Source organism: Equus asinus, chromosome 2 (assembly GCF_041296235.1).
Source record: "Equus asinus isolate D_3611 breed Donkey chromosome 2, EquAss-T2T_v2, whole genome shotgun sequence".
Classification (NCBI taxonomy): Eukaryota; Metazoa; Chordata; class Mammalia; order Perissodactyla; family Equidae; genus Equus; species Equus asinus.
This window is the reverse complement of record NC_091791.1, coordinates 87,735,812-87,762,910: the sequence shown is the minus strand read 5'-3', so window position 1 is coordinate 87,762,910 and position 27,099 is coordinate 87,735,812. Positions and strand designations below refer to the sequence as shown.

Here is a 27,099-nt window from a genome sequence, read left to right as displayed (position 1 = left end):
TTAAAATTTTCATGAAGTACAATTTGTCTATTTTTTCTTTTGTTATCTGTGCTTTTGGTGTCATATTCAAGAAATCATTGCCAAATCCTATGTCATGAAAGTTTTGCCCTATATTTTCTTCTAAGAGTTTCATTGTTTTAGGTCATATTTCTATTCTTTTACATTTATTGAATTTGTTTTATGGCTTAGCATATGGTCTGTCCTGAAGAATGTTCCATGTGCACTTGAGAAGAATGTATGTTCTATAATTATTGAGTAGAGATGTCTGCTAAGTCTAGTTGGTTTATAGTGTTGGTCAAATCTTCTATTTCATTGTTGATCTTCTACCTTGCTGTTCTATCCATTATTGAAATGGGATATTTGAAGTCCCCAACTATTATTGTTGTTTATTTCTCCCTTCACTTCTGTCAGTTTTTGCTTCATGTGTTTTGGTGCTCTCTTATTAGGTGCATATATGTTTACAATTGTTATATCTTCTCAATGGGTCAACCCTTTTGTCATTATAAAATGTCCCTCTTTATCTCTAGTAATATTTGAGTCTATTTTGTCTGATATTAGTTTAGCACTTTAGCTTTCCTGTGGTTGCTGTTTGCATGATATGTATTTTTCCATCCTTTTTCTTTCAATCTATTTGTGTCTTTGAATCTAAAATGTTCCTACTGTAGGCAACAAATTTGGATCCTGTTTTTCTTTTTATCCAATCTGAAAATCTCTGCCTTTTGATTGGATTGTTTAATTTATTCACATTTGTTATTACTGACATAACTGGGTTTATATCTGCCACTTTAGGTTTTTGTTTTCTATATGTCTCATCTTTCTTTGGTTCCTCTTGTCCTCCTTTACTGTTTTCTTTTGCATTGAATGAATGTTTTCTAATGTAGTACTTAAATGTCATTAATGATTTTTTTTCACTATTTTTTCTTAGTGCTTATCTTCTTAGTGGTTGCTCTAGGGTACCATATACCTTTTAACTTATCAGAATCTATTACAGATTTATACTAGTTTAACTCCAATAATGTAAAGAAACATTACTCATATACAACTCTATTGCCTTTCCCCCTTTTTTTGCAGCATTATGGTTATACATATCTATAACTGTTACAAACCCAACATTATAATTATTATTTTACCATCTGTCATCATTTCATTAGCCCATTACAGCTTTGCCCTCACCCACTTCCTTTGTGCTGTTATTAGAAAATATGTTACATATATATTACATTTCTGTATGTTATAGGCCCAACAATACATTATATACATATTATTCTATACACTTTCTTTTTGAATCAGTTTAAAGAAGGAGGAAAAACATGCATTTATAGCATCTTTTATGATGACATAATTACTTTTACTGGAGCTCTTTGTTTATGTAGATTTGCATTACTATCTGAAGTCACCTGCTTTCAGCCTGAAGAACTTCCTTTAGTATTTCTTGTTAGCCAGGTCTGCTAGCAACAAATTTTCTCACTTTTCGTTTATCTGGGAAAGTCTTTATTTTACCTTCATTTTTGAAGGATACCTTTGCTGGATATAAGATTTATGGTTGATAGGTTTTTTTCTTTGAGCACTTGAGTGTTATGCCTGCCTTCTGGCCTCTATGTTTCCTTCTGAGAAGTTAACTGTTGATGTCGTTGAGGTTCCCTTATAAATGATGCATCATTTTCACTTGCTACTTTTCAAGATTTTCTCTATCTTTGATTTCGGCATTTTTACCATATGTCTGCAGGTCCCTTTGTGTTCATCCTGCTTGGAGTTTATTGAGTTTCACGGATGTTTTTCAATAAACTTGGAAAGTTTTCAGCCATTATTTGAGTACTTTCTTCTCCTCTCTCTCTCCTCTCCTTCTGGTACTCCCATTATGCATACATTGGTGCTCTTTATGGTGTTATCACATTTCTCTGGGGCTTTGTACATTTTTCTTCATTCTTTTTCTTCTCTGTTCTTTGGATAGCATGATCTCTACCAATCTATCTGAAAGTTCGCTGAATCTTTCCTCTGCCAGTTCAGATCTACTGCTGAGTCCATCCAGTGAATTTTTGTTATTATACTTTTTAACTCCATGAATTTAGGCCCTGTCGCTTGGAGCTGGAGGGGATAGGAAACAATGGCAGCGTGTCCGTCCCAATGAGATACTGTACCCTTTCATTGGGAACTCAGGGAGGGAGCCCCATTTTCTTGGCTAAACCCACCTACCTTACAGCATCCGTCATCACACTGAGATGAGGAGGAGGGAGGGAGGAATGGGTTCCAGCTCAAGAGTCAAACTCTTGCTGTTGTTGCCCAGATTTAGCAGCTTTTCTTGACTAAGCATCTCTTCATTTGCAGTGCGCCCTTAGGACTATTTCCAGAAACATTAAATGGTTTTTTGGAGAGGGGCAGTTGTCCATCTTTTGGGATTCTGTCCAGTTATAGGTGTTTTCTGAGGTCCCACACACTGCCATTCTGGAAGTGGACATCTAAAAGATGTTTTAGTGTTGAAAAACTTAACTGTGTACTCTCTGATGCTGAGAGAGAGAATTAAATGAGAAAAACTACACAATTAAGTCAACAGATGCAGAAAAAGCATTTAATAAAATTCAGCACTGGAGTAAGGACTGGAAAGAGCATTTCCTTAACTTGATAAAGACCGTCTGCTGGAAAACAAGAGCAACTGCATATTTAATGGTAAAAGTTTAGAAATTTATTTTCAATGTCAGGAATAAGATAAAGGGGCCAACCTTTGTCATTTACATTTATTATCATATTGGAAATATATAAAGTATAAGTATTGGAATGAAAGAAATACAATTGTCATTATTTGCAGCTGACAGGCTTATTATATACAGGACAATTTATAGACTATTAGAATTAATAAGAGTTTGGCAAGATTGCTAGATACAAGACAAATATGTAAAAATCAACAGTACTCATAAACTAGAAAGTGACTTTTTCTTTAAAAAGTATGTCATTTACTATAGCAACCCAAACTGTAGGATAATTAGAAATAAATATAAGATATGCATGACCTTATTATATAAGTGGAAAGCACAACAGAATTGTCTTTATAATAAATATGTATTATAAATGGAGTGATATGCCCTATTCATAGATGAGAAACTCAATATCATAAACAATTTTCCCCACACAATCTATACAGTCATTATAATTTTAAAGACAACAAGATCCAAATGTGACAAGCTGATCCCAAAATTTATATGGAACAAATGTTCAAGAACTAAGGCATTTTTAGAAGATGAGGAGTATCATTCTACCATATATAATAGCCAGTTATAAAGCTACGATAATTAAAACAGTGGGTTATTGGCAAATAAGTGGACCAATTTAACAGAATAGAGCCCAGAAAGTCCCATAATTACATGGAAATTGGATATAACAATAGAGGCGGCCTTACAAACCAGGAGGGAAAGGATGAACTATTTTTTTTTTTTAAAGGTGCTAGGAAAAATAAGTATCGCTACATTTACAAGAGAATTTATGAGAGCGTAATCATGACTTTCAGCCAGCCCTGGTGGTCTAGTGGTTAAGATCTGGTGCTTCCACCACCACAGCCTGGGTTTCTTTCCTGGTGTGGGAGCCACACCACCCGTCAATCAGCTGTCATACTGTGGCGGCTGCATGTTGCTGTGATGCTGAAGCTATGCCATTGGTATTTCAAATACCAGCAGGGTCACCCATGGTGGACAGGTTTCAGTGGAGCTTCCAGAGATGGACTAGGAAGATGGACCTGGCCACCCACTTCCAAACATTCGGCCACCAAAACTCTATGAAGAGCAGCAGAGCATTGTCTGATATCACGCCAGAAGGTGAGAGGCCGGCACAAAATGACCAGGCAGAGTTCCGCTCTGCCATACACGGGGTCACTAGGAGTCAGAATCGACTCAGTGGCACTAGCAACAAATCATGACTTCAGGTTAGGAAAAGGGCTCTCAAATAAGGAAACAAAACACAACAAGACTGCATTTGACTGTATTTTTTAAACTTCTGTATAATAAATGACATCCTAAACAAAGGAGATACATGGCTGTTCTAATCTTTTACATTTTTATGTAAAAGTAGAAAAACTCTCAACCAAAACTAAAAATCTCTGAAATACCTAGGAATAAGCCTAATATGGAGTGTGCAAAACCTTTATGAAGGAAGTTAAGAAAATTTTATCCAAGAATATAAAATATTTTAATTAATAAAATTAGGCCTATCATGATACTAATGGGAAAAATTATATTAATTATAAGGAAGGCTATTATCCTCAAATTAATGTATAAATTAACGCAATCCAAAACAAAAGAGCAACACAATTTTAACGGAACTAAATAAACTGATTCTAAGACTCACTGATAACAGAAAATGCACAAGAATAAGACAATGAAGAGGAGGGAAAAAAAGGAGGGGGACTTGCCTTTTGGTCGCAAAACCAAAGGAAAGTGAAGAGTGTGGTTGGTGGGAGACACCTAAACCCACCGCCCAGAAATGGACAACTTAGCAGATGATAAACATGGCACTTCAAGTGGGTGGAGAAAAGATGGACTAATCGATAATCATTGGGATAAGTGTCTTTTCATTTTTGTTTTGGGAGGAACCCTAAAAGGTAAATAATCAATGATAAAAGTAGGCAAATATGACATGAACAGGCAACATACAACAGAGGATCAGCAAATGGCCAAAAAACATGGAAATGTTTTGTCTTCTAAGTAATCAGGGAAACTCAAGTTGAAACAAGATATTTTCAAACCACAAGACTGCTTAACAAACTTCCCGAGATTGGTACTACCTACTGTTGGCAAGGGTGTGGAGAAATGGGTCTGCTCATGGAGTGTAAATTGAAGGAAGCAGTTTCACTGTATCTGTTAAGATTAAAAATCTGCATAATTTTTTTTTCTTTTTTGGTGAGGAAGATTGGCCCTGAGCTAACACCCACAGCCAATCTTCCACTTTTTGCTTGAGCAAGATTGTCCCTGAGCTAACATCTGTGCCAACCCTCCTCTACTCTATATGTGGGATGCTGCCACAGCATGGCTTGATGAGTGGTATGGAGATCGGCACCTGGGATCTGAACCCTTGGACCCCAGGCCACCAAAGCGGAGCGTGCAAACTTTACTACTACACAACCAGGCTGGCCCCAAAAATCTACATAAGTTTTAATCCAGCAATTCCATGAAGGTATATCACAGGAATGACAAGGTGTCTTGCGTATGTTAGATGGAAAGTTAGTTGCAAAAATAATGATTTAATCCCATTTATGTAAATCACATACATAAAACTAGCTGCTGTCATAAAGAGACACCAAAAGACAGTGTTTTAACCAAGTCAGAATTTATTTCACTCCTAAACAGGAAAAGGAAAGCAGTTCAGGACTGGCAGGGCAACGTCTCCATCCTCAACACGTGACTTCCATCGACCCCATGTCACTGCTTAAGCCCCAGAGGCATCTCAGCCAGCAAGATGGGAAGTCACAGGAGTGTGCACCCGATTCCTTATTGAAGGGCCTAGGCTGGAAGTTCTGCTCACAGCCCACTGACTGGTCACGTGGCCACAATTAACTGTAAGGGAGGCTGGCAAGCAGAGTCTCTAGGTGGGCAGCCCGGCGTCCAGGTCAAAGCCACAGAGCTCATCAGTGCAGGAAGCAGGGGAAAAGGACACGATAGTGGCGGCCTCTGCCACACGTGTCTGTAAACGCAGGGAAAGCAGCTGGGAGAATACACACAAAACGCAGTGCCTACCTCTGAAACAGGAGCGAGAGGCGGCGGGCAGAGGACTGCCTGAAAACTCCTCAACAGTGATAGTGTATTCATGCATTAACTAAGGGACTTCAAAAATTTCACAACATTTTAAAATCCTTTATTTGTAGCTTGAGACTGATACATGTTAAATACGTTAAATCTATCTACATTGGACAAAGCTTTGAAAGTCCCCAAAACGAGATTTTATCTAAACGAGTAAGTTACTGTCTATCGTTTAAACCATCCCACTTAGAGAACCTCCCTCTACGTCTCTCCCCTGGGAGGCATGACAACAATGTCCACAGAGATCCACGCTGAGACCCGGGCAGGGCAGTGACCCGCCCAAGGACACAGCCTGCAGGTGGCAGAGCTGAGATAAGTGCTGGAGTGAGGACCACTTCGCTCGCCGCATCCTAACTTGGGCGGCATCTTCCACCTGCCCAGGAGGCTAAGGCCGCTCTAGCTTTAGATTCCAGACGCTGCAGATGACGACGCCGAGACAATTCACACTCGTGACACGCCTCAGCACTTCAATTCAAGAACAGGGGGATGCAATTTTATGACTAATGATTACAAAAGTAAAGAAAACAGTCTTTCCAGAGAGAAAACAGTCACGAACTTGGACTCCCTTCTGAGCCAAGTAACCAAGTTTAGGATTTAGTGACCTGTTGAAAATCCTTTCTATGACTTCTGGATGATGGCAGAACCAAGAAAATAATAGAATTTCCTCCTTTAATATATAATGAATGACTCTAAAAACAGAAAGAAAAAAAAAATGAACAAGCCAGAATCCCGAAAGAGGAGAAAATCCTGGTGGGGATCATGACTCCGACAACTCCTGTGTAAGTGGAGGGATTCTTGGCCCAAGTGCTCAACACAATTTCCAAATAGGAAAGTGAAACCCAGTGGTCCCACCACAGCCGCCTGCTGCCGCAGAGGCTCTCCCTGACCCCCAGCCACACCCCTGCTCTGGGCCGCAGGAGGAGCATTCAGGTCTGGACACAGCTGCTCGCTTTCAGCAGGACCAAGATGTAAGGAAATGGCATGAGAGGAAGGCAAGCATCAAACAGAAAAGCCAACAAGAGGAAAAACAGCAAACCAGAGAAGAGAAACCCAAGAAACGAACAAATGGCACGGTTAGAGCTCGAGTAGAAATGGAAGGAATAGAATGAATTTAAGAAAACAAGATTTCAGAGCTGAGATGACAAAATAACAACGAGAAGGGAACAAGAAAAACAAGCGGAGGATCAAAACATCACCATCACAGAACTATAAATCCATAAACAACAGCCAGAAACAAGAGATGCAGCTGCAAACCAAGCCTCTCAAACAGGAGAGACAGCGAACACACAGGAAAAAGAGATGAAAACGACTGGACAGAGACATGAGGGGAACGATGCTGCCTAGTATCAAGTACTCAGCGTCCTTGGAAAATCAAACAATGAATAAAATAAAAAATGCTCAAAGCTGCCTCCCAGCATGCAAGCGGGGTGGCTGCAGTGGTGGTCACCTTGCGGTAATGACGGTACATCCAGTTGTGGTTCTGGAGTGGCATTTGTGTGCATGTGTGTGTGCTGGTTGTTTTATTCGTACTCACTTTTGGTTCTGCTTGTGTTTTTTTTTTTTTTTAATATAATACATTCCATTTTCCTAAAACCAAGCAGTCACTGTAGGGAGGAAAAGATGCCCTTTGCTTAATGTAAAGCCTGTGAACTGAAGACAGTGCAGCTTTCTGCAAATAATATCTTATCATCTATTTCCAAGCTATTGCATGCTTTACTAAGAAAACTACCTGCCAATCTAACAGTACCTTAAAAGGAAGATCATTTAAAGGCAATTAATATGATTCAAAGGATAACAAATCTGATCTTTTTGGGGTGACAAATGATAAATTCAAATGTTTAAAAGCTATGCACCAAAAATGGTGCTGTTATCAGATATTGATGAACTAATTTATTGAACAGGCCTGACGGAATATCAGACACGTTTTTAGCACCAGTAAAAAGAATTCTTGAGATTTCTGGTCTATAAACTTCTAAATGAGCAGTCTCATGCTGCCTGCCAGCATTTTTTGGGTAAAGAAGCAAAAGTGTTCCCAGAATTAACTGCTAGGCCCCTGATTTTAAAACATAATTCACAGTGCCAAAAAAGTTCATGTCAACCCAAGGATTTTTAGAACTTTCCCATTTCAGAGAAGAACTGCTTCTTCTGTAAAGTTTTAATTATGAGGTAGATATCATTCAAAGTAAACATCAAATGCAGCCAACTTCTGTCGACAAACACATGATTATTAATCATAGGATTAATAATCAGAAATTTCTGTTAGAAAAAGTCAATTAAAAGTTTAGAAAGTAATGTTGATCAGCAGTATTCTGGCTTGAGTTTCCAGATTCCTTCGCCATTAGAAGTTCTATGGAAAGTGCACAGGTTTCTCAACAGTTCTCGAAAGACACAAGACTGGGACGCCGACAACTTGGACTCGAACTCCTGCAGGATCTCCCGCGTGCTGGCCTGGCCGTCCACACGGGCCTGGAAGGCGATGAAGTTCCTCATCTCCACCAGGAGGTCGTCGTGCTCTGTGGAGGAGGGCAGGGGGGCGGGCGGCTCCTGGGGGGGCACGGGTTCGCTTTCTAACCGCTCCGGCAAGATCAGGTGGTTTCTAGCTCTCATTTTAGCCAAGAGCGAGGATGAAGTGAGGGCGCCGGATGAAGACTCTGCATCTTCCACTTTTCCACTAAAATGCTCAGAAACAGTATCTTTTCCATCCTTTTTCATGACGCTGTCCTGGAGAAAGAAAACCACTGCACTGATATATTTCACTTCCAGTTTACGCTTCCACTTATTTCTCCAAAGGCTGAGGGGCCATAAATAACCCCCATGCCCAGAGTAGTCAAGGTGATGGAGAAAGAATGAGATATGCCTAACCCAACGTGAAAGCAGGGGAGTCGAGCATGTAAATCCACCTGCTATTAAAGAACATTTCCTAAAAAAACCCCAAACTAGGCTGTTCACTGGTCCCCCTTCTGAGGGGAGAGCGGCAGGAGGATGCAGTGGCCGGGGGCTGGGCCCAGAGGAACTGTCTCCAGGAGGCGCGCATCCGCAGGCTTCTCCTGTTCCCCCTCCCAGGTTCTCCCTGACCCGGGCACTGTAGGATGAGGAGCCGCATCACAGCTGTGCCTCCTCCTCACTTCCAAATCCTTTTCCTACTTTACATCTCACGTGAGTCTCCTTAAAACAGCACCAGTCTCACCTGTCTTCACTCTCCTACGGCTAAAAGAACATGGGAAGTCAAACAAAGGCACTCTACTCCTAGATGGGCTCCTACCAATCCATACCAGGAGCCTGTACCTGGAGTTTTCAAACTTCACTGTAACATCACCTTAACCGGGAACGACAGAGAGGCCGGACTGATGGCGTGTGGCCTCCTGTTCACTCTCAGCGAGGCGCAGCAGGCGTCAGTCACAGAACACGGCGGGACGGGCACAACGCTCCCGCAGCGGGCAAATTCTGAGTAACACTCCAGGCAGTTTTCTAGAGCTCTGTTCTAGAGGGTACTGGTCTTCGGAGCTGGTACTTGGCCTCTGGTGGGCAGGCTGCAGGGGCAGCGACTCACACATCACCCTCCCTGTATGAACTCTCTGAGCAAACAGAACCTGCTACAGATCTCGGGTTAAAGACTGTGTCTTTTAGGAAGTTAGCCGGCCCTTTCAAACTCAAAAGGACGTGCTCCATAAATCCGAGCACACAGTAAAACTATCAAGCGTTAGTATGCCCGCGGTTTCCTTTGCATCTGGATTGGGTTAAACCTTCACGGCCATTCCATCGAGTCTCCCGCACGAGAAGCAGAGGGGTTATCCCATTACCTGGGCTTTCTCCTTCGGAGACGCTGAGGAAGGACGCTGCATAGAGAAGCTGGAATTCCTCTTCTGACCAAACCTGCTCCTGAGGAAGGAAAAGAAGCACAGCAGATGAAAGCTTTGCCTTCGTGCCTGAGAGAGGAAAACGCCCTTCCAACACCCAAACTCTTCCTGGAAAAGTCTCCTTCTGTTCTATGCCCTCCGATTCCTCCACTCCACCCTCCTGGGAAGTAAGTGCTGCATCTCCGGGAAGAACCACTAGCAGCCTCGTTCAACATCTGACGGAAACTATCCTCAATTCTAGGTAGGAAACAATTCCAGAGGAGCATTCTAAACAGCATGGTAATCACTGATTGTTGAAAACTGGCTAATCATCTTACTAAAGTTTAATCGTTACTCTCTATTTTTAATGACATCATCTTTTAAACAAAACAGATCAGTTTTCCTTAGCTCTGAAAAGCAGGGGCAGAAGGCAAGGGAGGTTTAAGGTTACAAAGGTATCTCCTGTGTGTCCAAGTGACACGTCTGGCTGACCATCCCTCCGTGAGACATTTTCGAGGACTGCAGAGAAGCAGGAGTAAGACTCCGTGCCGCCCTCCCTTGGCTCCGAGCCCGGGGGTCGGCGTCCTCACAAGCACGGCAGGGTGGCCCTCTTACTTTAACCCGGCCGGTGCCCCCGAGCTGCCCCTGTGGCCGGTCCAGGTGGGAGCGCCGGACGTGGCCCCCAGACACTGCTGCCGCGAGTGCCGCAGGGCTCTCAGGGCATCCTGGGCCACTCGGTTGGCCTCGGCCTCCACCAGCAAGTAATCCGGGCTGGCTCCATCCATGATGGCGTCATGTTTCATGACACTGTGCACGCCGACTAGGAAGAACAAAGGGAGCAGGAAGCGTGTTAGTTAGTGTGCACGATCATACTGTTCCTCCTGTGCAGTCTAGTGTGTTGTGGGTGGAGAAAAGACAATGAACACGTCCAGCTGCCATTTACTGAGTGACCACCATGACCCAGAACTACACAAACGCCACTGCTACTCTCCTTCGTCACTACCCTACGAGACTAGACATTCGGGTAATAATCACTGAAGCACAATGCTGCCATCACCACAACTTTGATGTAACCCCCATCGCTGCTATCTAGAAAATTTTAAAGCCTTCTATTAACAAATTCTCTATCAAAGGGAAAAATAAAAAAATATACACCAGAATCACAGAATTTCTAAAAAGTAATGATCAGGAAAACACCACAACTCAGAAGAATTTAATGCAGTTATCAACAGAAAACTCAGAGCCTTAAATACCGCCATCAATAAAAAAATAAAAATAAATGAACTAAATTTCCAAGTCAAACAGATTTATAAAAACTAAGCACCCTCCAAAAACCCTCACCAAAACATAACAAAAACAAAAGTACAGGGAAGAAAACAAAGATAATAGTAAAAATCAATGAGGTAGAGAACCAAGGATCTAATTCATAAATTAAAATCCTGGTTTATTGATAAAAAATCACAAAACAGACAAACTACTAGCTTAACTTGATCAAAGAAAAAGGGAGAAAATATACAGAATTAGAAATGACAGGGGGAAATTATCTTGAAACACAAGTGAAATAAAAGAAAATATTACTACGAGAGGACTTCCTATGCCTATATGCAAATAAATTTGAAAACCAGACCAAAAAAATAATTTCCTAGCAAAACAGACCAGGAACTGCAGAAAGAAGAGAGAAAGTTCCAATGGGCTACCTGACAAAAAGCGTCAGGCCCAGACGTTTCTCTCTGCAGGGCCCCCGGTGAAGCTGCCTCCCTGAGAGGAAAACCACACACGGGGCCCTCGCACTGTGAATAGTGACTGCCGAGGCCTGAGTGGACGCCACTCCAGGGATCACTGCGCCGGGCAGCACTGCCTGTCCCCAGAGGCCTGAGCAATTGTTGGGTCTGCTTCTCCCATTTTCCCCCATATTGGCTATCAGCCTTCCTCCTTCCAGTGTGCCTGCCTCTCCACACCATGATCTCTTACTTTAACGCCCTGTGGTTAGAAGATCAATAGGGCATGTAGAGAACTTTCCATGAACGTGCAGGTGGCACAAATCTACTTAAAGCACTGCAGCCCTCCTGTGTGGGTCTAAGTCAAGGACCAGTGATCTTGGAAGTTCCTAAATTCTGCTTGGTCTTCAGAAAAGAGAGGTGAAGATGGTTTTCAGAAACGTCAATACTTTTCAAATCTGAATTTTGGAAGGAAAACTACTCGCAGTGAGAGCCCCCATGGCAGCGTCAGTGAAGGTCGCTCCGCCAGAGCTGGCCTAGCCCCTCTCTGTTCCCAGCGCACGCCGGGCAAATTTAGCAGAAGCACTACCTGATTTCCTGAAAAGCTTTTCCAGAACATAATCATCGTGGCCCCGCTCCTTGGGCTCGTGCTCGTTCTCGCCGTCTTGCTTCCGGTACTGCCTTCTCTTCACCAGGTGTGGGATCCGAGTGCCTTCAAACTTGGCGTCTCTGCGATGCTTCGAGCTCTTTGGCTCCTGCTTCGGCCTCCGGTGTTTCTCCAGGGTCCCTTCCTCTGCCGCACGGTGTTTCGTTTTTGCCTTGTGCTTACAGGAGTTATTTTCCATTTGGTCCCTCTCCCACAGGGGCTCTGTCTGAGCCTGGCAGCTTTCTCTTTTGTCAGTAAGACCCTGCTTTTCACCGACGCTTTCCTCGCCAGATGTCCTGGACATTCTGCTGATTCTTGGAGACTCTGAACATTCCCCGTTTCCACTAACCACGGGTGACTCGTCTCGTCCAGCCACTGCACCTGTGTCCTCTCCAAGGCTATCGCTGCTAGTGAGACCACGAGGCGGCTCGGGGACCTCCTTCAAGGGGTCGCCTTGATCAGAAGCAACTGCCTTCACATCAGCTCCTGCAGCTGCGGATCTCTCCTCAGAGGACGTGGCACCATTTGCAGACGTGCTAGAGGCGGGAAGCTTCCTGCTCATGGGAACGTTATGGTCTGTTCCAACAGCTGGCTCAAGCTGTCTCTTTAGACGGCGTTTGGGTGTCTGAACATCTGACCCAGTCCCTGGCAAGGGGAAGACAGGCTAACATTACACTGTGTCACTCTTTTGTAGTTCACCACTTTCGGTGAAATGACTTTAGCCAGTACCTGCGAAAATAGCGCTGGTCTCAGTGCTCTGGGATGCGTCAGGGCTGGTCAGGGTAAACAGCTCATAAAGATCATTGGACTTGAAAAACCGCCTTTGCTTTGGATCTTTTAGCACTCTATTTGTCAAAAACTGCTTGAAGATTTGTCTACAACGATAAAAGTTAAACTGGCATCAAACCATGTTCAGCTCTACCCCAAAATCCTAATTATAAAACAATCTGAAAGAGATATGATAACTGCAGCTGCACAGATGTCTAAATAATTCCCCAACTTTTAGCCTTGGAAAATTACAACTCAGGAAGCACACAAAACACCAGGTGGTCTCCATGTTTTACAGAATTTAAATTAGAAATAACAGCTTATTATTATTTATACCCAAGGAGCTTTTTCAGCCTCCAAGATTCATCACATTTCAAGAAACATCTTCTCACATACACTCATGTGACTCACGGCCCTTGTGAGCTGGAAGGAGCTGGCCTCCTGACTCCTGGACCAAGGATCCCTGCACTGCCCTACTCAGGACCCTCCTAGGATGGGGCTCAGGGAATCTTACCTGGGGCTTCGCAAAGTTTTCACCTGGAGCCACCTCCCCTCGCTCCCACCTGCTGATCCACGCTCCAGGCGAAAGCTCCACACCCCCGTCACTCTTGCCCTGATACCTCCAGGAAGTCGTCCCGCCCCCTCCCAGGCGCTTATTCGTCAGGCTAAGACATGTATCTTTACGAGGAAGCGCCTCCCAGGACTCAACCGTCTCCAGCCCCCTCACAAGGGCCCTGAAGAACAGGACTGTTGCAGGAGTGGCGCGGTGCGTGGTGGAAAGCGGGGGCTCCCTTTAGGAGAATGCAGTCCTCAGCAGGGGAGGGAGCAGTGGCACCATCTCCACTCTACTGTTGCAGGAGTGGCGCGGTGTGTGGTGGAAAGCGGGGGCTCCCTTTAGGAGAATGCAGTCCTCAGCAGGGGAGGGGAGCAGTGGCACCATCTCCACTCTACTGTTGCAGTTACCCTCGCCTCAACCCCTCGTCACCGTAGAGAGACGGAGGAAGAAACAGGGGTCCTGGTCAACCTCTCTCTACGGGGCACGTGAGTCAAAGACCACCAGGACACCACACTGATCGGAGCTGCGTGTGACTGTAACACCAGCATGCTGGCATTTCGACTGTCACCTCCTCAAGAAGCCCCCACTACAGCAGGCAGGAACATTCCCCTCAAATAGCAACTAATACACGGTCCACACATGAGCAGTCCTTGAAGTTTAATAAGCTAGGAAAACGATCAGGTTCAAAGACATTTTAAAAAAACTCACAATAAGCCACCTAAGCTTATTTTAGTGAGAAAAAAACATGAAAACAAAATTTTAAAATTCCAGATATTCCTCAAGTTAAAGTGTCTATCGCTCTAAGATAAAAAGACCTTTTAAAGCAATACTTTAGAACAATGCCCTGCTCGAAGCCTGGAGGCGTCCTTCTCCATCCCGCACCGCCCGCGGCCAGGAGAGCAGCGCCAGGCAGGGCGCAGGCAGCCGTCTGTACTGACCGGTGGTAAATCTTCTCTTCAATGGTGCCCGCAGTCAGAAGCCTGTACACCGTCACCTGCTTCTTCTGGCCTATCCTCCACGCTCGCTCCCGGGCCTGCGGCAGAGAGATGCGGCTCAACAAGGGCCTGCGCAGTGACAAGCACTGACTTAGGGGAAGAGAGAGGGCTGGTTGCTTCCTGCCACTCCTAAGGTTGGAATTCAGGCTAACCAGGCTAAATACACCTAAGGCCTATTACGGAAGATAACCAGGCAGGTGACAGAGACAGACCACGCCATCTCCACCTGAAAAACAATGTTTTGTAACTTTGCACAGTCTCGTTTCACCCCAGATCTAGCGATGGACACTACAGACAAACTGCTGAAGGCGCTTCCTGTCTGTGACGCTGGAGGGTGTCTTCCTCCACACTGAAGACGAGGCGGCAACCAAGATGGGAATTATATACCGGACCTAACACGAGGACCAAAGGGCCCTGCCAAGCGCTAGCCACTAAACTGTATGTCACCACCAACTCCTTTAAACAAACAAACAGACCTGCGTGTCTGTGCTTGGGTTCCAGTCGGGGTCATAGATGATGACTCTGTTGGCCCCCGTCAGGTTGACTCCTATGCCACCCACTCGAGTGGTCAGAAGAAACACGAATACGGACGTGTCCTAGGGGCAGACACAACACTTAGTGCGCACTGACTAGTCACGGCTCTTCACCCCTGCCTTTGCACGTTCCACACATGGAAACGTGCTCCCAGTATAAGGAAGGGGTTATGTCCTAGAGACCTTTGTTTGGTCAAAATCCCATCTCACAGTTCCTGCTTTTAATATCAATTCTATTTACAATATTTAAAAGTTGAGTTGTCAAGAAGGAATACACATTCCTTGTTTAAACACATGCACACACCAATAACCCAGAAATGCAGAGTCAGAAGCAGAAAGCCCCCTCCCCACCCCCGCTGCCCAGTGCAGACGTCAGCAGGGCTCGGCAGGCAAGCACTGCCCCCTCCCCGCTGCGGACAGCAGCACTACTTGACCTGACTGTTCCGTTCACTGGTTACCTCGTTGTATCTCGTAATCAGTGGTTGTCTTGAAGCTATTGTAGTGGTACCATCCATCTTGAGATAGGAATACTTTTGGGCTCTAAGAAATACTTCAAGTATGTCCAGCATCTGTTTGGGAGAGAGGGTGGAGGAAAAGAGTTTAAAACTCGAATATACACCTCCAAAGAGGGATTCTACAACTGTGTAAACAGAGTCACACCTTCCCCAGCAGGCTTTAACTAAAAGGAGTTTCTTGCTTTGAAGGTAGATAAATATAACAACTACAGGAATATTTTTGGTATTTCCCTACTGTTAATTCTTGTAAGTTTTGTAAATAGCAGGGAATTTATTTGAATTCAGATCCAAACTCGCCTGCAGCCCAGAATCACATGGGAAGCCTTTTTAAAACGCCCGCTTCTGGCACCAATTCTAGAGGAAGGTCCAAGTTTCCAGGGAGATTTGCAGGCTGCCACCTCAGTATTTGCAGCCTGCTCTTGGATTATTTTAGATTATATCCCATTTTCTGAATTAATGTTTGTAAGTCACAAGGAACCAATGGTTTCTTGCGTGTGGTTTGCATACTCACCTGTCTCGACTGAGAAAACAGCAATACTCGCTGACCCTGCTTATGCCATATTTTCAACAGGGACTCAACAACTATCATTTTCCCAGAACGTTTCCAGTATCCAAACTGATCTTCCTCTAGCTCCCCCTCTGGAACGCCTCTGAAACTCTTGGGGCCTCCAGAAAAGAGATCAGGGTGGTTGCAGATCTTCCTCAGGGCCACGAGTCCAGAGAAAATCTATGGTATAAAAGAATTATGTAGACTCAGGATAGCCCATGGAAGATAATCTCCACTCGGGAAGGAAGGAAAGGGGCTGTTGGATGTGTAACACAGACTAAACCATAATTGCTCACCACTTCTTAGTTTCCTCCCTAATAACAGCATATTAGGAGCTGGAAGAAATCAGCCTTCACTCATCTTTTCCTGACAGGACAAGCTCTCCAGAAACAAAAAAATTCTATCAGTCTGAACATGTCTACTGGGGTCATACTCAATTACTAATGATTTATTTCCCTCACTAGAAAAAAGGGGATGCAGTTCACAGTATATAAAAAACTGACTAATCATTTAAATATAAATCAAAAAAGTCATGCCCACCCAACTTTGGAGAAATAAGTCATGTGCAAATGCAATTAATTAAATTCAAATTAAAAGCAAATGAATTTAAATATCACATTCCTAAGCACTTCACTAAAAGTTCTGTAGTTTAATCTGTGTCAGAGGTTGAAGTTCCATTTTCCTTTACATTAGTAAATAAGAAAGCGTATTGCATGGAAAATACACGAATGGGAAAGATCTGAAGGATGGGTCACACGGCAGAAGGGCTTGGGAGACCAGGAGGGAGGGCCTGCCCATCTCTGCCCAGCAACAGGGCATCCTTCACAGCTCTCAAAGGGTGACCGAATCGAGCTCACCAGTGCAAACGCTAAAGCAGAGAAAGAGGCATCATAAATTAAGCCAATAACCAGAGAGTGTGGTAGTTTTAACCAGTAAGCCACAGCTAAACAAACAAGAGATCTGAACAGATCAGGAACTTTGTCAAAACTCCCCGAAGAGTCATCTGTGCCTCCTCCTTCTTCCCCAGACCTGAGCTGTACAACACAGCAGTCACACGCCACAGGCGGCTGCTGAGCACACGGCGTGTAGCTGGTCCGAACTGAGATGCGCTGCTCGTGTTAAATACCCAGTTATAAAGACTTAGTCCAAAAAAAAAAGAGAGTAAATTATTTCAGTAATCATTTCAAAATTTTGATTATATTTTTGTAAGATGTTTTGGATATATCAGGTTAAATAAACTATATTACCAGAATTGACTTCACCTATTTTTTTTTTTCCCTGTTCTAACGTGACTACTGGCTAACTGTCAATCACCCGTGTGGCCTGCGTTCTGGTTACTGAATAGTGCTGACCTAGACCAGAGATGGCTTCACAACTTGGAGGCCCATGAAGGTGAGTTAAGGGGAGATGTGGGAGACAGGAACAAATGCAAACGATGTAGAAACCTCTCTGAGATGCGAATGATACAAGAAATGAGAAGCTGCAAGAGATGGTTAAAAGAACTGAGTGACTTATTCTGAAAGAAAAAGCACGCAGCGTTAGGGAACACAGGCAGCCACGTCGCCTGCGTTCATCTCTTTATCTACCTCCGCGTCTAAGCTGGAAAGTGCATTTCGGAGTGTACTGGGCTACTCTGTGGTACCTCCAATGAGGATGGACTAAGGAAGTCTTATACGTCAAACAAATAAAACACAATTCACATTTTAAGATACTGAAGCACGAAGAAGTTGAATAGTTCACTGGAAGTTTTAGACTAAATGCTGATTATAAACCTACTATACATGTTGACCAAACAGACATTTACCCACATATATTGCTGAGTATTGCCAATAACGGAAATGTTATTACGCACAGAAAAACCTGTGCTAATAATTCTTGCTCCACGGGCCTGTGAACCCAGCCGTTGGCTGCCTCCCTACATCCCACACCAGGCAGCAGGCCCTGCCCCAACCAGTGCAGATCCCGCCGTCTGGGCTTGTTCCTCCACTAAACCACGTGTGCTGGATTCAAGGGTAACCGTGCTCAGTGCAGGCAAATGGAGCGTGCTGAAATCTAACCTGTGTTCTTACTTCTGGAAGGGCTTCAAATTGCACCGAAATGTTTCTAAGAGGTAAGAGGGACTCCCTGACCAGCACTGGCTTCCTTTCCTGTCCTGCTTCCCTTGGTCCACAATTCATTTCTCCAGCTTCTAGTATTTAGCTGACCTGCATATCTCCATTGAGAATTCCGTAAACTTCTTTGGAATCAATGAAATTTTGGTAGACTTTATGCTGCTCATCTGTAAGACGGCAAAATAAGACCTATAAGAGGAAAAAAAAGAGAGAAACCATAATTTCAAAAAAAAACCAGAATAAAATAATTAAAATATCAACGAAATTTCCTAATCAAAAAGCCACAGTGTATGCAGTTTTAATAACGTACCTCTTATTAAAAGAACAAAACAAAGCGACACCACATCTCAGAGCTGAGCAAAGAGCACAGTTGGCTCCTCTCTGCAGCCCCCTCCACTTATGCCACCCGTCCACCTCTCGGTGCCCATCCCACCATCCTGACAGAGCCTGAAGACTGGCTGCCTGCTCACAGGAAGTTCAGCGCAGACCTCCCCCACCCCACTCCCCTGGGTGCTCAGCCCGTCCCCCCTCCTGCGCCCCTCACCCACATTCCACGTCAGCAAACCTGCCCAGGGCTACCCTCCCCTGGCTAACCCCTTTCCTGGAGTTCCCAGTGCAGGTGCCCAAGTTCACCAGACAACAACCACACCCCGCCCAGCCCAAATGCACCAAAGACTCCACGCCCTCACGTCTGCCAACTTTCTGACTCTCAGTCCCCTCTTCTCCACGTCCACCGCTACCACCTCACGAGTGGACTTTATTCCTTGTCTAGTTATATTCCCAAGGTATTTTCCTTCAGCCACCCCTTTGCCAGCCACTGCCCCTGCCCTGTAAACTTCCAAAAGTACATTAGCTCAACCGCCTGCCTTCTCTCCTCCTCCGTGGTAAGGGCTGGGCGCTGCTGAAGACCATCACCCACGCGGCCGGCATCTCACAGCTGCCACTCCCGGTCTCCAGGGGCGTCTTCCATCACCCCTACTCAGCACTTTCTGCAAACCCAGAACGGCTGACAACACTCCTTACTTTCCCCAAGCCACCCACCCCCCCCCCACTTTGTCTCAACTTCTGCTCAAAAAGAATCAAACAGAAACAACACGACAAAAATAGAAACTAACCCTATCTGGCAGGATTCCCTAGTCTTCACTACCTAAACGCACCTAACTTCTTCATCGGCCTCACCTTGCTTCCCTTTATTCTCAGAGGAACAGCTTCCTTTACGGGATCCAGGGCAACCCTTCCACTCTGTCCCAGATCTGAAAACCCACTCCTTCTCCTCAGGACACTGCTCCTCCCCTGAGGTTCTCCACAAGTCCAGGGGACATTCTCCGAGAGGATCATGGATGCTCACCATCTCCAGCTCTCGCCTTCCCAGCACTCCCACCCAGCACACGCCTGCAGGGCATTCCCACTGCTAGCACTGAGGCGATCCTGGAGGAGGTCACCAATGACTTCCTGGTTGCCAAACCCACCGGGTCCCCATGATTCCATGTCCCCTAACCTGCCTCCTGCCTCTCTACCTAGGTCTTCCCAGCCAGCTGTCCTCTTCTACCCTCCCCTTAAATGGCGCAGTGCCCTGGGCCGCCTGGCTCTTCCCATGCTGCACGGGCTCCTTGGGCACACTCATCCCTGTTCACGCCTGAACACCTTCCCTGCTCAGGGGTCAGAGATGCAGCCCCACCTGGAAGGCTCCTCAGAGCTCAGACCCATCTCGAACTGCCTTCGGGGCAAGCAGATTCTCACACAGGTGCTTCAAATAACATCCTGAATGAAACATCAGCTGGCTCCTCCAGCTCTTTGTCCTCTCTGAGCCTCTGCGGCAGTAGATCCCAACATGGCAGCAAAGAACCTGGAAGTCGCTGGGCCCTCCAGCTCCTCCTGCCGGCCCCACCCTTGCCTCGGCTCAGGCCTGCATCTTCTCTCCTGCGGACTCTGAGGGACTGGCTACCTCGGCCCTTTGCCTCCATTTTCTTCCCCCTCCAGTGCTTTCATGTGCTGCCTGAGTAATCCTTCTAAAATATGAACCTGAGTGTTATAATGCTTAATTTCTCAAATTCATATTTCATTCCTTTAAACACAACGGCAGCAGAGAAAAGCCCTTCCTCTCAATCACAAAGCTACTTGAAGGAGCCATTCACAAGGTGCCCAGTGTCTGTGGATCGCTGTTTTAGGTGTCACACGGCACTTTAAGATGGGGAGACGAAGCCCCAAGTCAAGGAGTTCCAGCCCGGCAGAGCTCGCGGAGAGCCTAGTGGGACCTTAAAATGGAACTTCTGTGTCTGTGTGTGTGCTGGGGGGGGGTGGGGGGGGGGTGGGTGTGGAAAAACCCCAGGGGGAGAGAGCAGCCTGAGCGAATGGAAAGAAAAAGTAGCCCATGTTTGGGAGACAGGAAGTGATCTGCCTTGGCTACTGCAGGGCAGACCAGAAGAGAGCCTGGGACTCCACAGTGAAAACAAACTGGTGCAGATAACCTAATTCAGTACTCTGGGTGGGAGAGAGACATCAAAGGTATGTTGGTGGGAAGACAAGCCTTGGGAACATTAATCCAGCGACACTGAGCAATACTGAACGGGGCGGGGAATGCCAATGGTCAGACATCAACTGCACTGGTTTATGAGGATGGGAAGCAGAGAAGCGAGAGAACGAAAAAGGACAAATAAAACACCACAGCAACTGGCTGACTAGGAATCAGAGATGGCTCAGAGGACGGTGGCCTGAGTGGCCGCAGGAATGGGAGACCTGTGGGGAACGCGAGACCAAGCGCTAATCTGGAGATGAGCTTCGGGTGAGGGAAGAGGCAGGGATGAAAGCAGCCTTGAGGACAATCTCCAAGATCCCTTAAGTTTTAAAAATCTACAAAGCATTTACTTTTAGATGCTAAATAGAAGGTGCAGCCATCTACTCTATGATAACACTAGATGGAATTCAAAAGGATGGTCCTTTTAAAACCCCAGTTGATGACGTCACTCCTTTGCTCAGGATCTTCCGGTGAATTTATTTCCTCCTCACGCACAGTAAAACCCTAGTCTCCACCACGACCAGCAGGAGCAGGCGATCTGGCATCTCGGGCAGCAACCTGACACCTTCCTGTGCTGGCTTTCCTCCTGGCTCCTGCCTGCGGCCCTGCGGGCCTCCTTGCCAGCCCCTGAATGTAAACACGCGCTCCCATGTTCTGTCGACCTGTTACACTCTGCCTCCAAAACCCCTAGGACTTGCTCCTTCACTTCTTCAGGCCTCTGCTCCAATGTCAGCGCCAGAGGCCTCCTCCGACCATCCTCATAGAAAGCCTGCTTCCCCAAATCCTGCCCTCAGCACTCCCTACCCCCTTACCCTGCTTCATTGTTTCTCCACACTGTTGGCCGCGTGCCACGCGATGTATCTACTCATGACTGTCCCCCTCGAGAGCGGCTGTGAGTTCCGTGAGAACAAGCCTCGACCTTGTGCACTGCTAACGCCCAGGACTGTGGTCGGCACCTAATAGATTTGTAGCATGAATGAACTGGGGGCTCGAGGAAAACGGAAAAGTTTAAAGGAGTAGCTGCAGGGATCCGTGTGTTAATAAGACAAAGCTCAAGCCTGTGGACCAGAGGAGGAGTCCCGCTGAGGGCAGATGCCACGGCAGGCTCACCTGTCACATACACATGGATACAGACGTAGATCAGCCTGCCCCACAGCACCAGTGACCACACCTGTTGGCCTCACTGATCCCGCATGTGAAAAGCAGGCTGAGTGGACAGGTGCACCCATGCTTTAGGAAGGTCTTGGTAACTCCTGGATTTACAGACCTGTTCATTTTTATCCGGCAAAGAAAGGCTCATTTTGACATCTGACTTCATTCTCCGCAGCAGGTATGGGTTTATGGTATCCCGTAAGACACATGCACACTTATAAGCAGTTTTAACCTTGAATAAGAGAAAAGGGGAAACAATTACTATTCTTTTGTTCTTACCTCTTGGTTGATTCCAATGCTTAAAATTTTTTTTTAAAAGAATGACCAGGGACCGGCCCACTGGCATAGTGGCTAAGTCTGCATACTCTGCTTTAGCGGCCCGAGGTTGGTGGGTTTGGATCCTGGGCTCAGACCCTACACACTGCTCAGCAAGCCACGCTGTCCCATATACAAAACAGAGGAAGACTGGCATGGATGTCAGCTCAGGGATAGTCTTCCCCAAGACGCAGGAGGAAAACTGGCAACAGATGTTGGCTCAGGGCCAATCTTCCTCACCAAAAAAACACACACACACATAAACACACAAAAAAACAGTAAAAGAATGACCAACGGTGGTAGAAAACTGGTTGGAAAATTGTTTGGAAAAACTGGTATAAGTTCTATATACTCCAGGAGGTGGTAGCTTTCATAACATCATCAGAAAAAAACGTATTAACCAAAACGTCCAACAAAAGAGCAACTGGTACTTTGGTGCCCCATCCCTCTTCTGTGCTTTGCTTTAATTATTATATACAGGTAAACCCTAAAGTAGAGGTTTATTCGGTTCTTGTCCATCCTCTGGGGACAACTGCTTTCCAACACGTGTGTTTATAATCTTGTATTCTCCAAGAGCTACAAAGGACTGCGCCTCTGCAAGACGGCAGATCAAAAGGCAGCTCCGCGGAGGGCTGCGGCCACGGGACAACCAGATCATAAGCAGATTACTGCCCACCGGAGAGTAAGGTCAGTACCGTGCAGAGTAAGCACTGCCCTCAGGGGAGTAAGTTCCAGAAGAACCCTCTGATCCCAGAAACCAAAGGTCACTCGGGCCTAAAAGGGAGCATCTGCTTCTGTAACGGAGCACGGCCACAGGAGATGGGCATTAACTGCACCGAGAAAACAAAGGCCCGCAGCACAGGACGCCACTCCCTCTGCAGTTACCTCAAAGGCAAACAAAGATTTCAATAAATTATTGATACTTAAGAAAAAAGTCTAAATAGGCTTAACGACCTAGTAAATGACTATTTAATGGAACAAGAGGAATGCCAACCAAAGTTTAAATTTAAGAAAGTTAGCTGCAAAATGAATGATAAAAAGAGCTTGACCATAATAAATTCAGAAAAATTCATGTTAAAAGAAAATTAACACGGTAAACAGGAAAACGTTTTAAAAGATCCGAAGAACACCTCACGTGAGTATGTATACATGTCTGTGCATGGACATGCGTTTATCTTGTGTGTGAGTGTATGAATATAAAAAGACAGGCTTCACTTGGAACAGCAGACAGTAACAAAGAGGCCCACTCACTCAGCACCTTTTAGTTACAGGTGACTCCCGGAAATGTGTCATTCAGGCACTGATTAAAATTACCTTCAAGATGATGATCAGGTACACATTACGGTTTGTAATGTACGGATGATTAAATGTCAGAATTTAACGAGACATTACAATCCCACCAAGGAAGCAACCACACTATTTAAATTCTTCCTAAAAATCCAGACAGTGTGTTAAGGAAACTGTCCCCACATCCTCGCCTCTACCCACATCTGTCTCCTGTAAAAGGGGCGAGCTGGCTGACGCTGGAAAGTCAGGGCTGGGCTGCTGAGTGGCCGGGCTGCTCTCTCCTGCCTGTGCACCCCTTTGGAGAGTTCGCCTTGCCCCCTCGCCCCACCCCTGCTGCTGGCCCACTGTGGTGGCTCACAAGGGTCAGAACTCAGAGTGGCTGCGGATGGGTCTGTCTTTCACATCCAGCTCTCCCCAGAGGAAGATCTTAAGTCTGGAGTGGGGACGGGGAGCAGGAAATACTAAGAAACCCTACTTTAGCCTTGATGTCGAGCCACATTCTCCAGTCCAACTTTCCTAGGAAATCTTGTGCTTCAGGCAATAAAGCTGATTCTCTATTTAATTCCCATCTGCCTTGCGTGTCTGTTTCTCTGAGTAAAAACACATGGTAGGGATTCAACTGTATTTCTCCAACTCTCACTCCCTACTCCCCAATGCCACGGAAAATGGAAACCTAGCTGAGCACGTCCCTGCTTTCTTCCTCCTCCTGACAAGGTACACTGATAATTACTCCCCAGTTCTGCCTCGTGCAGAGCTGAGGGGCCTTAGGCAAGCCGCCAAACCGCTGGGTCCCAATAACCTTGAGCATGAAATGAGGAAGTTCCACCAGATGACGCCTCAGGTTCTTTTCAGTTCAGAATTCCTTGCACAAGCTTTACGTACAAACCGAAGCAGCAGTCTGTACCGCTGGCACTTAATGTTCTCTCCCTCACCTTCCTCAGCCTTTTAGGTCCTAGCACAGTCAGCCCGTCCCCAGGAAGCCTCTGGGACCCCCACAAGCTCTGATATTGGATATGTCCCCTGATCACAGCCTCACTATCCCATACTGGGGTCATCTGTTTATTTTCCTCTCCCCGCTGCCCACCCACCCTGACTGGGAGCACTTCCACAGGAAGGGCTGGTTGTCAGCCACCTCCCATCCTTTTAGCCCAGCCTGACACAATAAATATCTGCTGACAGAATATCTTCTTGCAAATCAATAGGGCTGGCAACCATGGACTTAAACAAAAAGGAGCAAATAAACAACACTTCTGCTCCCAAGGACCTTATAAGCTAAAAAGGGAAAAAACATTAAGTGCACAGACTTTTGAAACCAGGACTTCAAGGAAGAAACAGGCCACATTTACATGGTCTCGAAGCTGCTCCCCACAAATGATTTACTAATTACAAGGCGAAGCAGTAACTTCAGAGAGTCTAGAAACCTGGCAAACACCCCCTCGTCATGTAATCAGACCACCACCAATGACCACCACTCATGAAGGGACACACGACAGTACGTGCCTCCAGATAGGAGGCACTGAGAAAGGCACATCACTGCTGTGATATTCTTGCCCAAATGCACACCCTGAGTCCAGTCACAAAGAAAGGAAGACAAACCCAAAGTGAGGTTACAAAATAACAGGCTTGTGGTCTTCCAAAACGGCAAGATCCTGGAAGGCAAAAGAAAGATCAGAGGAAGTGTTCCAGACTAACGGAGACTACAGAGACGTGGACACTACTGGAGCAACTGGCAAAATGTGAATGACGACAGATAACAGAACCGTATCAGTGTTAAATCTCCTCCAGATTTTGATGTTTAGACTGTGGGTATGTGAGAAAATGTCCTTGTTCTTAGGAGATACATGCTGAAGGACCTGGAGGAAGGGGCGTCCTGTCTGCGCCTGGCTTTCAGATGGTTCAGAAAACAAGAGGATAAGTTTGCCTACATGGAGGGGGTGGGGAGGAAAGAGAAAGCAAATGCGGCAACTGTTAGGAAAACGCTAATAACTGGTAAGCCTGGGTGAAGAGTATATACGAGTTCTTTTTACAATTCTTGCAACTTTCTGTAAAGTTTGAAATTATTTCAAAACAAAAAGTTTAAAAAAAGAACAGTATAAATGAAGGACAACAGAGACTCAGTGGGGGAAGAGAGCCCCTACGAAAGTTAAAAATCACTCCATCTCTAAACGCAAAAGGCACTAACGTGCTTGCTGACGATCCTCTAATTCTAAACGTATCAAATTCTTTTTCTAATTAAATATTTCAAACTTCTTTGGTGGAAGGCTTGTTTCCGGCTCAGCCACGACCTGGCAGGCACAGGCCTCTCTGAGGGCTGTGCAGAGCCCCTGCCCCCAAAATGCCACCAACTGCCCTCGGGTGGGCCTCCCCTCCTGTGTTCCTGTCTGGGACAAGCCCACTCCACCAGCCACCCAGACAAAAACCTCAGGGTCAGCGGCAGCAAGCTCCCACCCGCAACCTGACTTCCTTCATCTTCGCAGCCTCCACATCGTTGGTTCTGCCTGAAAACTGCCACTTGGGGCTCTTGCTCTCCACCTTCTTCTCAGAAGCAGCGCCCAGTCCGGGTCCAGGGCCTCCTCACCCTCACCCCCCCGGGATTCCTGCAGCTCCCTCCATGCCAGCCTCCCTCCCTCCTGAGTCGCCCTCCAAGAAGAGCCCTCTTCCAGCCTTCTGCTCAGACACCTTCCGTGCTCTTCCTGCCCAGCACCTCGGCCTCCCTTTCAAGGGCCCCGTGTTCCCACATCCACACCTTCCTGCTACTCCCCCAGCATCTCTAGTCCAACCAAGCGTGTGTCTGCACTGCTCGCACAGCAACCTTACAGGGCTCCGCCTGTACTGGTGCCCTCACCTAGAACGCCTCCACTCTCCTCGGCCTGTTTCCCAGAATCAGGCTAAGGGACAAGTGTCTCACAGTCTCCCCTGAGCGATTCTAGCCCCCTGGCTTCCCTTTTCTAAGCTTTCACTTTATAAGGTGCACTACCCTCACGTGCACTAGATTATATGCCACCAGAACTGATTCAATCTTGTTTCATAATTTCTGACTGCTCTTGAATATCTGACATGGTGTTTTAAAAACTCATCTGGAAAAACATGAGTGATCATGCAAAAATAATTTTGTGATTTCTATCAGACACTAATTTAATAAGCTTGGCCATTTCCCTTATAACCTGAATGACTTGCCTACAAAGTATAGTATTTAGTAGGAACACTTTAACTATTACCATGCCAGCAGGGTTAGCTGGCCGATATGTTACCTGCACCGGGGAGGCGTTTGCGTATCCCCCCATGGTGATGGGGACCGAGAACTGCTCCATGAACACGGGCAACGTGCCCAACTTTCCCGGGAAGATGAAGTCAAAGAGTGACCACAGCTCGCGGAGGTTATTTTGCATTGGTGAGCCAGACAAGATGATGCGGTGAGGGGTGCGGAACTATTTTGGGAAAGAAAATAGTTTGTTATTAAACTTGCCTTTTAACAGACAATCATCAACCCTAACCCAAAACACTGTCACGTAATCTTATTTAACACATTTACATATCACTTTGGTCTTCTCTGAATCACAGACATTTTATTAATTTTAATTCTTCAATTACATATAGGAAAACAAATTGGAAAGAATTTTTCTTATTGTTTGAGCTGAATATTATGGATAGAGCTGGATCTGGTTACAGTCTAACAACTCATCCCTACAAGAGACATTAAGCAATGTCAACAACTACAACTTTAAAAAGCATGATTAAGGGCAAGAATGAAGAATTTTCTGCATTAAGGCAAAACGTGTATTTCAAATTTCAAAAGCGTGTTACTAAAAGCAGAGAGTTTATTGT

The 27,099-nt window shown here is 45.7% G+C and overlaps 1 protein-coding gene across 2 annotated transcripts in view; it reads right to left on the bottom strand.

Annotated features, from left to right (window-relative positions):
• Window positions 1-7,326: 7,326 nt before the first annotated feature.
• The window catches only part of ERCC6 (ERCC excision repair 6, chromatin remodeling factor), a 70,554-nt gene continuing 50,781 nt past the window's right edge, over window positions 7,327-27,099 (bottom strand). For both annotated transcript variants that reach the window (XM_044759343.2, XM_070493116.1), the window contains exons 10-21: window positions 26,526-26,702; window positions 21,788-21,904; window positions 18,099-18,194; window positions 15,859-16,074; window positions 15,291-15,401; window positions 14,776-14,895; window positions 14,243-14,337; window positions 12,710-12,855; window positions 11,924-12,625; window positions 10,232-10,436; window positions 9,581-9,659; window positions 7,327-8,501 (exon numbers count right to left, since the gene is read on the bottom strand). In XM_044759343.2, coding sequence (XP_044615278.2) covers window positions 8,079-8,501; window positions 9,581-9,659; window positions 10,232-10,436; window positions 11,924-12,625; window positions 12,710-12,855; window positions 14,243-14,337; window positions 14,776-14,895; window positions 15,291-15,401; window positions 15,859-16,074; window positions 18,099-18,194; window positions 21,788-21,904; window positions 26,526-26,702 — 2,487 coding nt within the window. In that variant the 3' untranslated portion in view covers window positions 7,327-8,078. The remainder of the gene's footprint in view (window positions 8,502-9,580; window positions 9,660-10,231; window positions 10,437-11,923; window positions 12,626-12,709; window positions 12,856-14,242; window positions 14,338-14,775; window positions 14,896-15,290; window positions 15,402-15,858; window positions 16,075-18,098; window positions 18,195-21,787; window positions 21,905-26,525; window positions 26,703-27,099) is intronic.